At 40.2% G+C, this 13,568-nt stretch overlaps 1 protein-coding gene across 2 annotated transcripts in view; it reads left to right on the top strand.

Annotated features, from left to right (window-relative positions):
* Positions 1 to 13,568, top strand: part of LAMA3 (laminin subunit alpha 3) — a 255,539-nt gene that overhangs the window by 206,186 nt on the left and 35,785 nt on the right. For both annotated transcript variants that reach the window (XM_018039638.1, XM_018039637.1), the window contains 12 exons: positions 292 to 408; positions 1,806 to 1,960; positions 2,205 to 2,346; positions 3,159 to 3,261; positions 5,616 to 5,732; positions 5,818 to 5,997; positions 6,780 to 6,922; positions 9,853 to 10,023; positions 11,670 to 11,821; positions 11,981 to 12,143; positions 12,570 to 12,703; positions 13,423 to 13,567. In XM_018039638.1, the coding sequence (XP_017895127.1) occupies positions 292 to 408; positions 1,806 to 1,960; positions 2,205 to 2,346; positions 3,159 to 3,261; positions 5,616 to 5,732; positions 5,818 to 5,997; positions 6,780 to 6,922; positions 9,853 to 10,023; positions 11,670 to 11,821; positions 11,981 to 12,143; positions 12,570 to 12,703; positions 13,423 to 13,567 (1,722 nt within the window). The remainder of the gene's footprint in view (positions 1 to 291; positions 409 to 1,805; positions 1,961 to 2,204; positions 2,347 to 3,158; positions 3,262 to 5,615; positions 5,733 to 5,817; positions 5,998 to 6,779; positions 6,923 to 9,852; positions 10,024 to 11,669; positions 11,822 to 11,980; positions 12,144 to 12,569; positions 12,704 to 13,422; position 13,568) is intronic.

The raw sequence follows: 13,568 nt of genomic DNA, 5'->3' as shown, positions 1-13,568 counted from the left end.
CTCCCTCTTCCTGATCCACTAACCAGATCTTAATTATGCATCCAGCTCATTGGCCTGGTTGGCCCTAGTGTAGAAACCTCCTCCAATGCGACAGCGGTTGTTTCGTTGGCATGTAGCTTGCGGAAACTATGACAACACCTCCACACGACAAATTGAACTGATGTCTCATGACTTAGGAGTTTCCTAGATGATCTTTAAGTTCAATGAAATTACCTCTATGCTGTTGTCCAATAAATATGCCTGTGCCTTCTGACAATATATTATGCAGCTCACAGATCTTTTTCTCTGCAGAGACAAGTTAAGGAAATGAATTCCCTCCAGAGTGACTTCACCAAGCGTCTAGCCACGGCAGATTCTTCCTTAATGCAAACTAATAATGTCCTGCAGTTGATGAAGAAAAGCCATGAGGTAGAGGCAAAACTTGTTTTCTAGAAACTCGCAAAGCATTTGAATTACATTTCGAGGAGCTCATGAGATAGGCTAAACATTTTTCCCTCAAATATATGTCTTTATATGGCAGAACATATACCAAAATGTTAACAGCAGTTGTCCCTTAGGGGAGGGGTGAATGATGTGTCTTCTTTTTTTTTCTCCCAAACTTTAAACTTTTTATTTTGCATTGGGGTATAGCTGATTAAGAATGCTGTAGTAGTTTCAGGTGAACAACTAAGGGACTCAGCTATACATACACATGTATCCATTCTCCCCCCACCCACCTCCCATCCAGGCTGGCAGGTAACATTGAGCAGAGTTCCATGTCTTTGTTGGTTATCCATTTTAAATATAGCAGTGTGTACATGACCTTCCCAAAGTCCCTAAGTATCCTTTCCCCCCAGCAACCATACGTTTGTATTATATCTATTTGCCTATCTATCTACCTAATTTGCCTGAAATAAGCGAATGTTACTTTTGTAATAAAAACAAATTCTGCTAGTATTTTTTAAATATCATTTTCACCAATGAAGGAGGTGGGAGGGGGGTTCATGTTTGGGAACACATGTAAGAATTAAAGATTTTAAAATTAAAAAAATAAAAAACTAAAAAAAAAAAGAATAAAGAAGAAATGTTTTGTAAACTAAAAAAAAAAAAATCATTTTCACCAATGAGATGAATAAGGTCTGAGGAGCTAATATAAAACAAAAAAGTGACTCCAGTTGATGACACTGTATTGTATAACTGAAATTTGCTACAAAAATATAATTTAAATCTTCTCACCTTCACCCCCCCAAAGAAGGTAAGGGGATAAAATATGAGATAATTGATGTGTTAACTCGGTGCGGGGGATCCTTTCACAGGGAATACATATATCCAATCATCACTTTGTACACTTCAAATATCTTACAGTTTTATGTCACTTATACCTTCTTGAAGCTGAAAAGCAATTAAAATAAACCAGGCATACATCAATTAACAGAAGACATTTAGGACTGGTAAAAGATTGGCAATATTTCTCAGAAGCCCGCTGGGCATTTTGAAAATATCTTTTATGATTGCTGTTTCTAAATCAGAAAAAGTGTTTAGGTTTAGTACAGTGATACAGTAAGGATAATAATGTGCTTTTATAAAATTTATCAAAGTGGGTACCCACCGTATGGAAAATGCTCAAAATGGTGGTGAAACCTGGGAGAATGTTCACAGTGCCACTGTGTGAAATAGCCAGGGAGTAATCGGTGTGGTGAATGGGCTCAGGAAACAATTTCTCACTGTTGCTTCCTAAAAACCTCATTTATGACAGAGTTCCAGAAAATGGTATATCCGTGCTTTGCTTAAATTGACACGATCTCTTTTTCACTTGGAAAATACAGGAATATGAAAAATTAGCTGTCACTTTAAATGAAGTAAGACATGAACTAAGTGACAAAGTGAGAGAACTTTCCAGATCGGCCAGCAGAGCATCTCTGGTGGAGGAGGCAGAGAGGCACTCGCAGTCCCTACAGGAGCTGGCCAAGCAGCTGGAGGAGTGAGTAGGCCGCCTGGGGGTCCGACCGCAGGGGCTGCTGGAGCCTGATAGGAAGTACGGACCAGGGTTGGGGGCGGCACCCAGGGCCCAGGTCCGAACCCAACTGATTCCCAGCTGCATCTTTGGAGCAGAGCCTCGGAGCCCACAGCCCCGAATCTCCACTGGCCAAATGAATGGGGAGGTAAGGGGGCTTGGCTGCAGGCAGAGGCCACTGCTGGAGCCCTCCTCCTGTACCGTCTTCCAGGATCAAGAGGAACGCCAGTGGGGATGAGCTGGTGCGCTGTGCTGTGGACGCTGCCACTGCCTACGAGAACATCCTCAACGCCATCAAAGCGGCCGAGGATGCGGCCGACAAGGCCACCACTGCGTCTGAGGCTGCTCTCCAGGTGGGCACCTGCTGTGATACCTTCTCTCAACACACTCTGGAGATGACTCACTTTTCTGTTTTCTTTCTGTGTGCACAGGAAATAGAAAAACAAAGCTTATTTTAGATCAGAATTTGTTATCTAGAATAGACTTGAACTTGCTCTAATATGTCATTTCTGTATTTACTTGACTTTTGGATAAACATAGCCCAGTATTCAAAATCATTTGTAAAACTAGATAATAATCACCCTAATTATTGAAAGTATTATACCCTGATTCTTACCAGGTAGGCTTTTAAGCTGTGTGATCAGGTATCAACATTTACCAAAGAAGAAATTTTTGTACACAATTTGAGAACCATTTATTTCCTGTCATTTGTTGTTCACCTGGGCATGTCTGTGGATCCTATGGGATCTGAAATGCATTATATAATAGGCCTATATCTAAAATTAAAGAACAAATTATTAACTGTGAGAGAATTACTGAACAGACTTCTTGGAAGGTTGAAGATTTTTAATCTCCCAAAGCTTAAAAGCCTAAAAGTAATTCAGCTCTGTCCTCTAGTATTGCAGAGGGCATTGTATAAGTGACAGTGAGAAAATGAGAAGGTGTCACATAATTTATGTCAACAGTGATGGGTCCACCTCCCCAAGCCACAAGTGTCTACCGAGAGCCCTAACTGTAGCTTTTAAGGAACAGTCTTTTTAAACCTCTGCCTTACCTTCTAGCCTCATTTTTTAAAGATTAAAGATAAGGGCTAGGATGAAAACTCTTACCCCGTATTTCCTAATGTATGTATCACATTTAAGACTGATAAATGCTTTGCTTTCAGACAGTAATAAAGGAAGATCTTCCAAGAAAAGCAAAAACTCTGAGTTCCAACAGTGATAAACTGTTAAACGAAGCCAAGATAACACAGCAGAAGCTACAGCAAGGTATGGAAGGGGTGGCTGTTGGGGGCTGGGATAGTCAAGGGCTTGGAAACAATCTATGAGACCAGGAGCAAATGCACTTCTTGAATCTCAGTGTCCTTGTAGGTGGTGCTTTGTAAATACATTGATTTGATGTTTCTACCCTTCCCAGCTGGCGCTAGTGGTAAAGAATCCGCCTGCCCATGCAGGAGATGCAAGAGATACAGGTTCGATCCATGGATTGGGAAGATCCGCTAGAGAAGGAAATGGCAACTCACTGCAGTGTTCTTGCCTGGAAAATCCCATGGACAGAGGAGCCTGGTGGGCTACAATCCATGTGGTCACAAAGAGTCAGACACAACTTTGCAACTGACTACCACCAGCCAATATTCTAACATAAACCAAATTAGTTAGAATCTCATGAATCTAAATAAATCTCGAGACTGATAGGCTTGTTTGGGTCTGGCCTTGGATTTGGGAGAGAGGATTCTTCATTTAATACCATATGCCCATAGTGTTGGGGACCCACGTAGCTTTGAGGTGTGTACAGTGCTGCTGTCTTATTTAAGGCCCAGATACGTAGCTTCAAGTCATTAGAGCAACTGCTTCAAAATTTCTTAAGCCCTAATATCTTAGTAAGTAAAAGCACCAAAAATCACTACCGCTGTGATATGTAAGGATTTAAAAATTTTTGCCTTTGAATTTTTCCCCCCTTTTAATTTGATTTTTTAAAACATCAGACCATCTCAATCTCACCAAATTCCTGTGTTCAGAAAATGCTGTCCCTTGATTTTTCTCTGGTCTCCTGTGGTCATTCATAGGTGAGCAGCTATCTTAGTTCATAGCTCTCATTCACCTTCTTAATCCTTTCAAAGTAATTAGATAGCCTCTACCGGTAAATAAATACATTTATTTTATCATTTTTAAAAATTAAAATGAAAAATAAATATGAAAACATGAAAAAGAAAATACAAAGAAATATGTAGTCTGCCTAGCACATTTCAAAAATTAAAATTTCCTTGTATGACCCCTGTTCTCTTTACAAAATATGAGCTAAAAGGTGAAGATCTGTGTTTTTTAAAGGATTAGGATGTTAACTACATTGTTATTTAAACCAGTCCTGGAATCACAGTTTAAGCTGTGTGTAATCAACTGTGTGTATCACATTAAAGCATTCACTGGTCATTTTCCATGACCCCCAAGGGGCAATATTATCAGCTAGAAATGCCTATGAGCTGTGTTCCTTTCACTGAGTATGTCCTTGATTGTGTCAGTTTGGAAATAAATGGGAATGGTGCCTGCTTTGTGTGCGTGTGTGTTTGCTTCAGTGGGGCCTCTCAACAGCATTCCTGCACTTGTTTTTCAGAAAGGTCTTTCATCTGTCTATGGCTGGGCTGGGTCTTTGTGGTTGCTCAGGCTTTCTCTAGTCCTGGAGAGCAGGGCACTACTCTGTAGTTGCAGTGCGCAGGCTTATTGCAGTGGCTTCTCTTCCTGGCGAGCATGGGCTCCCAGGCACTCGGGCTTTAGGAGTTGTGGGACACGCTCTCAGTAGTTGTGGCTCCCAAGCTCTGGAGCACAGGCTCAGCAGTTGTTCCTTGGCATGTGGGATCTTCCTAGATCAGGAATCAAACCTCTGTTTCTTGCATTGAGAGGTGGACTCTTTACCACTGAGCCACCAGGAAAGCCCAATATTTCTTTACTCGTGACCAAAGGGGCATCCCTTATACATTATTCATTCATTAATTTATTCAAACATTCATTCACTTGTTCCATAAATATGTACTAATATTTTACCCCAAAGAGTATTTTATCCCAAAGAGTGCCTGGACACAGCAGTGAATAAGATAGACACATCCCTTTCCTTGGGTGTCCCTTGTATCTCAGTTGGTAAAGAATCTACAATGCAGGAGACCGGTTTCGATTCCTGAGTCTGGAAGATCCCCTGGAGAAGGAAACAGAAACCCACTCTAGTATTCTTGCCTGGAGAATCCCATGGGCAGAGGAGCCTGGCGTGCTACGGTCCATGAGGTCGCAAGAGTCTGACATGACTTAGCGACTAGACCACCACCACCATCCCTTTCCTTTACTAAGCAGAGAGTTTTGCCCTGAGCAGAGCGGAAGTTAAGTCTTCCCTTGCATTGGTAGGCCTTTCCCTTTCTTCATGTGCATTTCCAAGGAGCCTGGTACCACAGGCTCTGTATGCTCCTGGCCTCTATAATGGAGGACCTGGTCTAGGAGTAAGCAGTGAGCATCGTGGGGATGACCCCTAAGATGCAGGTCTGCTCAATGCTGTGCAGACCCTGACTACTCCAGGGGCCACCAGTATCCATGGAGGATCAGGATCTTTAGGGTAGCTACCTCTTCCTACTTTATTTCAGAAATCAGCCCAGCTCTCAACAACCTGCAGCAAACACTGAAAACTATGACAGTTCAGAAAGGCCTGATAGACACCAATCTCACCAGCATCCGAGGTGATCTTCATGGAATACGGAGAGGTCAGCCGCTCCCTAACCCACTGGACTTGGCTTCTTTTGTCAAACCTTTTAGAGACTTACACCTCCCTGTTTGTATGTGCCTTAGATGACATCGATGGCATAATCAATAGTGCAAAGAGCCTGGTCAGAAACGCCAATGACATCACAAATGAGGTTCTAGATGGGCTCAACCCCATTCAGACAGATGTGGAAAGAATTAAGGATACCTATAGGAGCACCCAGAGCGAAGACTTCAACAAGGCTCTCAGTGATGCGGATAATTCAGGTAGCAGGTGTTCTCTGGCAAGATGTATTATCCATTTTCTCCATCATTATGTGCTTTGGTCCGTTGTAATTTTTCCCCAGTAAAATCTGATCTTAGAAATTAAAATATTAAGAAACAACTTCACATGATCCATTCAAAGAATATGGCTATTCTGTTAGTTAAAAGGACCAAGTAGGACTTTAGAGGAGCCAAGGTGATTGGCAGTGGAAAGAATCAGAACATGTGAAATTCCTTAAAAATTTTTATTGACTTTAATAATTTTGCCTGTGTCACACATGATTAGAAAAAAAACCTGTACACTTTGAAAAAAATTCATGAAATATTGCTGTTGGTTTTCCCTTTAATAGAGTGGAGATGTAGTCCCTGAATCATGACCACTTGGATTATGATTGATATTAAAGATCAAAAAAGATTTATTTTATAATTTATTAATTTTTAATTGAAGGTTCATTACAATGTTATGTTGGTTTCTGCCATATATCAACATGGATCAACCATAGGTATACATATATCCCCTCCCCCTTGAAAGATTACTTTTTATAGTGTCAAGAAAGATGATATGATATCCAGAATAAAATCTATGATCTATTTACATATTATACATAGAAATGTGTGTAACATATATTTCTATAACAGAAAAAAGTATTACCTGATTCTGAGTCATCCTATCCAATGTGTGGGACCCAAACATACCCTTGACAAATACAATCCACAAGAACATCTCTATTTAACCTTTTCTCAACTCACAATGATAAATTTCTGTTTTGTAATCTCACCAACAGTGAAGAAATTAACTAACAAACTGCCTGATCTTTTGAGTAAAATTGAAAGTATCAACCAACAGCTGTTGCCACTGGGCAACATCTCTGACAACGTGGACCGCATACGGGAACTAATTCAGCAGGCCAGAGATGCCGCAAATAAGGTGGGTGTGTCCCCTCATTGCCAGGCACCAAGGCTCATTCTTTGATAACTTACTCTATTCATTAAGAAGTGAAAGATATCCAGGTACTCAAGAATCAGTTGTCTTTCTTGCCCAAATTCTTTGGGTGCTCCCCATGTGAAAGTTCATTTCCTCCCATCACCTTTCAGAAGTTCACATCATCTTCATCCCTTAAATGACCTGGTATGCCGGGAACAGTGGTTTCCTTTCCACTGGCTTATGCAGGCAGGAAGCACGGTTCTCCTCCAGGCTCTAGGCAGTAAAGTATTACTGCAAGTTCAAGTAAGGGTTCCTTGATCAGAATGTGCAGATATGATACTGCACAAGCCCTATCTTCTCACGGTAACTTGGGAATTGTAGAATCCACTTTTAGTGAGGATGGAGGAGTGGTTCCTACCCACATGGACAGTGTTCTGAATATGAGATTATAGCAGTTTTCCTTCATTGGGAAGTTCCATCAACCTTTCTTCTAATTTTAATCTGACATTATTTACTTGAATTTCTGATACTTCTCTCCCAATCTGTTTTATCCTAAAATAATGTAAATGAAATATTTTGTATTTTTCAGCCAACTCCCTATGAGATATTTGGAGATTAGAGGGATGGAAGCCAAGTCAGAATATCATTGCCTTTGAGGCACCATGGTTGATTTCTAGGCTTATATTCCTTACTTTGAGCCTCAAAATCTGCCTTTTCTTTTAAGAAAGAGAACTTCCAACATAAAACCTTTAGCAGAGAAGCAAAGACCCTAAGGCACACTTTGGCAGAAACCACCCTCTTTGTACCCATACACGTCTTATAAAAAGCAAATGGAAAAGAGTGTGCTTCTAGCTTTGGCCTCTTTATGTTCTTCCACTAATTTAATGAACAAAATATGAGCTGTATAAATAGCACAGAGGTTTAGCGCTGATAACCAAGGCAGACTGCCTTGCTCCTTTGTTTTTTAATATTTATTTATTTATTTGACTGCATCAGGTCTTAGTTGCTGCACGTAGGATCTTCACTGCAGCATGGGTTTCTCTCTATTTGTAGCATGTGAGCTTGGTTGCTCTGAGGCGTGTGGACTCTTAAGTTCTCCAACCAGGGATTGAAGCTGCGTCCCCTGCATTGGAAGGTGGATTCTTAACTACTGAACCACCAGGGAAGTCCCCAGACTGCCTTGTTTTGATCCCTGTTCTGTCACATACAAAGCTAAGACTAGTTTCAGTTCATAGATAGATAACATTTCACAAAAATATTAAAGCACACGTGAGAAGCTATGTGGGAATCCAGATCCAGGGTGGTGGTGACCTCTGAGAAGGGAGAGCCAACTAGGACTAGGGAGGGCTATATAATGGGCTTCAATTGTAACGATAATGTTAAATTCCTTAAGATGGTCATGCGTATGCAGGTATATTCTCTATTTTTGTGTGTTCATGAAATGTTTTCTTAACTAAAAATTTTTTTAAATGAGAAAGAGCTTTCCAAGTGACAAAAAAACAGAAGGGCATGCCACAGACTCAGGATGTGTGGAGTGTACGAAGGGCAGAGGGCAAGCAGAAGAGACAGGTGTAAAACGAGCCTTGAGTGTTGTGGGGGAGCTCTGTCCCCATGGGCACCTTGGAGTGACTACAGCTCAGGCATCACTAGGCACCCCTGCCTGATACCTGCATAGGTAGGGTCCTCCGTAAATACATGCTTGGGAGATAAAATGTAGAGGTGGTGTAAGTATCATTCCTAGAGTTATTCTTTAGATAGTTAGGGAATATTTATTTTCTGTGTTTTAATGCAGAGCTACCCAAGGGGATCCACAGACCAGACCTAGTCAGACGTTTGTTACTGCTCCATTATATATAAGTACAAAATTGAGAGTAAAGGCTTAGAAGCTTTCAGTAACTTGAATTGCTTCAGTATCTCAGAATGGGATCAATAGGCTTATATTTTGCACACTTTCTTCATTTCATTTTTCTAGTATTTAAGTTTTCATATATTTTACGAAAGTATTGGTCCGGGGCAGATAACAGGGGGAAAAAATGGTCCTTTACTGTGAATTTAAGAAGCACGTTCTAGAGAGCCTCAACGTACTTATTTTTAAGGACTGAGCACCTATAATAAATGCAACCAGAACATGTAACATGTTGATAAGAAATGATTCCTTAAAGAGTTAATTCTTTAAAAAAATATTTTGATGTATTGTACATCGACTGTATCACACTGAGTGCTTCCATACAGATTAGCTCACTTGCACAAAAACCTTCTGGGGTTGGAATAATAGTAATTATTATTATTAATGTTACATATTAATAGGGCCATAATACATAGTAACAGGGTTAATTTAATACCAATATTATAACCCTATTACTAATCATATATATAATTAGAGTTTATATTATAATATATAATATTATTACTAATAGGATCATGATATTATATTAATCCTGTTAATATGTATTTTAACCCTATATATATAATTCCCTATATTACAATTATATATTATATAATATCATATATTACATATTATATGTCATCTTTATCACATTTTATATTATATGTAAAACCTCATTATTATAATACATTAATATATTATGATGATGGTGGTGGTATTGTTATGACATTAATATGGCTAATATTATATTAAAATTATAACCATAATAATGATGGTAATAATTTACTATACAGATTATTGTTGCTGGCACAGACAACAAAGTATACTTCCCAAAGACCCTTGGCTCGTGGGCAGGAAGAACAGGAGGGCTTTACACTGCTACTCCTGGAGCGGCCGCCTGAGTGTAGACTCCAGGCCTAGGGGGCAGCTATATACCTTCACTCCCTATCCTAGCCACTTGGGAGCAGCTACAGTCACAAGCCTCCACCCCGAGCACCCCGCCTTTCTCCCCTGGACCAGCTAACACCGTGGATCTGGTCCCTCTCAGGTTGCCGTCCCCATGAGATTCAACGGTAGATCTGGAGTTGAAGTCCGGCTGCCAAATGACCTGGAAGACTTGAAAGGATACACATCTCTTTCTTTGTTTCTCCAAAGACCTGAATCAACAGAAACTGGTGGGACCGAGAATATGTTTGTGATGTACCTCGGAAATAAAGATGTAAGTATCGCTCTGACATTTCCCTGGTTTTTGAAACAGAATGTGGCTTTTGAGGTGCGTGACACAGCCATGTCACTGCCATTGGCATGGCAGGAGGAGATTCCACTGCCTCTGATGGCTCCATGGGAGATCTCTCATCAATTTAGAGTTGCTTTTGGAGGCGGGGATCTAGAAGCTGTGCTAGATGGGCCCAGCATGTGAGCCCATGTGTGTGTACACCTGAGCACATCCATACCTGAGGCTGAAGATCAGCACCCTCCCCTCTCAACCATGTAGCAGTATCAAGGCTTTCTGGAGATCAGAGCAGCTCTTCCTCACTGCTCTAGACTCTGTCCTCTTCTCAGGGCACCCAGCCGCAGACCCTCCCATGTCTCTGGGGTGGGGACCCTCTGTGAACGGGGTCTGGAGAGAAATTAAGCCTCTCCTGCCTCGTTAGTGAGAAATCCAGTTGCTTCATTGTTATAATTCCAAATTCTTTAAACCACCACTGTTATAGATATTTTAAGCAGTTTATTTTAGCTTTTAATTCCTCCTCTTAAAATATATCTCTTCCACGTAAGTGTCAGAGGAACAGGTAATCAGTGACTAGGTTATTTATACATGAATGGAAAAGAAATGGGCATCCCAGGTGACTCAGTGGTAAAGAATCTGCCTACCAGAGGAGGAGATGCAAGAGATGCGGGTTTGATCCCTGGGTCAGGAAGATCCGCTGGAGAAGGAAATGGCAACCCACGCCAGTATTCTTCCCTGGGAGATCCCTCAGACAGAGGAGCCTCGCAGACTACAGCCCCTGGGATCACAAAGAGTTGGTCACAACTGAGAGAATGAACACGCGCATGGAAAAGAAATGCCTGAAGTATGGTTCTTAAAAATTCTGGGCAGTTAGGAAATTGTTGGCCATCACTAGTGGACATTGTATTTAAGGATTCCTGAAATCAGCACTGTTGCTGGTTCCTTGTTCGTGCTTCAAGGATTGGGAATTTATTTCTAACTTTCTTCTGACTCTGCTTTGTATTTATGGCAGAATGTACATGACTTTATTCCTTCAACAAACTTAGACCATATATCTACTACGTGCCACACCCTGTATTTGTGTAAACAAAAATTTGTTTCTTGAATGCACTTAATGTGTACTTAAAACAGGTTAAAATAGTAAATTTCACATTATGAATATTTTACTACAGTTTTCAAAAATTTGTTTTTACCTTAAGGTGCTCACATTCTAACAGGGAAGAAAGATCTATACATAGCTGACATGATAACATAGAGCGAACAAGCATGCCCAGAGTATTGAGGGGACCTTGTACGGCATAGGAAGAGCATAAATGGCTTATCTTCCTTCCCAGAATGAAATTGAATGGCAACCTGAGTCCGTATCTGGCTCATCTTTATGTCAGGTGCTTGGCAAATACTTGCAGACTGAGCAAATGGAGGAGTGGATAAATGAATGCCCTCCTGATAACGTGAACAAAGACAGCCCAGACGTTAATCAACTGTGCTGTCTGTATTATTTTATACCAGAATGTACCTCATTCATTCTGTCTGTCCAGGGCTGACTAAATGAAAGCTGTTAGCTATTTGAAATGCGCCCTCTGGGGATGGTGAGTTCGGATAATACAGTATGTGAAATGCTTTGGTGTCTCCAGGCTTCCAGGGACTACATTGGCATGGCTGTTTTAGACGGCCAGCTCACATGCATCTACAACCTGGGAGAGGATGAGGCTGAACTCCAGGTGGACCAGACCTTGACCCAGAGCAAAACTCAGGAGGCAGTGATGGACCGGGTGAAATTCCAGAGGTACGACTCCGATTGATTACAGCTCTTTGGTAATCTGACCTACGGTCACCAGACTTTAATTTTGTATTGCTGAACCCCCTTTTAGTACTTTAGCTTTGATTTCTTTCATCTCCTCATAAATCTTTTATAACTTTTTTGTCTGACTTATTTTTTAAACAGAATTTATCAGTTTGCAAGGCTTAATTACACCCTAAAAGCCACCTCCAGTAAGCCAGAAACACATCAATTCCATGACATGGATAGTGGGAATAGCAACACACTCCTCAATTTGGATCCTGAAAATGCCGTGTTCTATGTTGGAGGTTATCCATCTGATTTTAGAGTAAGTTCGAGTGTTATTTCACGGAATGGAAATATTTAAAATTTAATTTGGCATAATGTTTTAATCTGTTATATATAAAATGGATTTAATGATATATTCTTAAAGCATCTATAGTGATAATTACTAAACATATTGAATTATTTTATATGCAGTGATCTAGGCATAAGTGTATAATTTAAATAAGCATCATTATCGTTCCTATTTCACAGATGACAAAATTGAAACAGAGAGGTTGAATAACTTGCCCAAGATCAGACAGCTAGAAAACAGCAAAGCCAGGGCATCTGTCTTCAGGGTCTGCATGCTCACCCCTATGCTATATTGATGGTTAAAAGTGATAGAGTTAAACTGTTTCTTGGCCAACCTGATCATTGTCCTTTGTTCAACTAGTGAAAACTTTTTTGTTGTTGTTGGTTTTTTTTTCAGCCTCCTAGTAGACTGAGATTCCCTCCATACAAAGGTTGTATTGAATTAGATGACCTCAATGAAAATGTTCTGAGCTTGTACAACTTCAAAAAGACTTTCAATCTCAACACAACAGAAGTGGAGCCTTGTAGAAGGTAAATAAAACCTAGAAGCTGATGTCTCTCTGTGATTTTGCAGTCATATAGCATAAAAAGCATATGTAATTTATACTTAAGAAATATAAATAAGGAAAAGTCTTTTCCTTATTCATATAAAATATTAGATGGACAGAATTTTCTTGATTTTGAAAAAAGTTTTCAGTTTTTGGTGCCTCCTACCACAAAATATTCAACATTAGATGGTGCCTGATTTAGGGCACAAACTATTTATTTACTGTAAATTTTTAAAAAAGTAAAATAGTAGTCCATGAAGAACACCATGACTTTGGGATATGAACCTATTTGAAAGTTGCTGCCTTGAGCTTCTGACCTATCCCAAAGTTTAAAAGATTGGGAAGATTCTAATATGAGACAGACTGAGTATTTATTACTCAGAATAAAATTATATTTCATTATATATTATTTCTTACATTGTAAGACCTTCAGCTGCTGGGTCATGTCTTCCTAAGCAGATGTTTGCAATAGGGTCTCCTGAAGAGCATCTCTGTTGAGGTAGAGTTTGATCATTGTGGAGTGTAAGAGCAGATCCAGGAGATACAGTGGACTGTTTTAACATTTAATTTAAAGATGTTTCTTCTTTAACAAAACATGACAACTTGATTGCACAGGCTTTGCTCACGTTTTCATCAATAAGCATAGTTTCCTGGCAGTCTTTTGCTGCTGTGTTCTCACTTAACGATGATTGGTGTTGACAGGAGAAAAGAAGAATCAGACAAAAATTATTTTGAAGGTACAGGCTATGCTCGAGTTCCAACTCAGCCAAACGCCCCCTTCCCCACCTTTGGACAGACGATTCAGACCACTGTGGACAGAGGTTTGCTGTTTTTTGCAGAAAACCAGG

The sequence above is a fragment of the Capra hircus genome, chromosome 24, assembly GCF_001704415.2.
Source record: "Capra hircus breed San Clemente chromosome 24, ASM170441v1, whole genome shotgun sequence".
In the NCBI taxonomy this organism is placed as follows: Eukaryota; Metazoa; Chordata; class Mammalia; order Artiodactyla; family Bovidae; genus Capra; species Capra hircus.
Note: the sequence above shows the minus strand (reverse complement) of the source record. Positions and strands in the feature narration are given on the sequence as shown.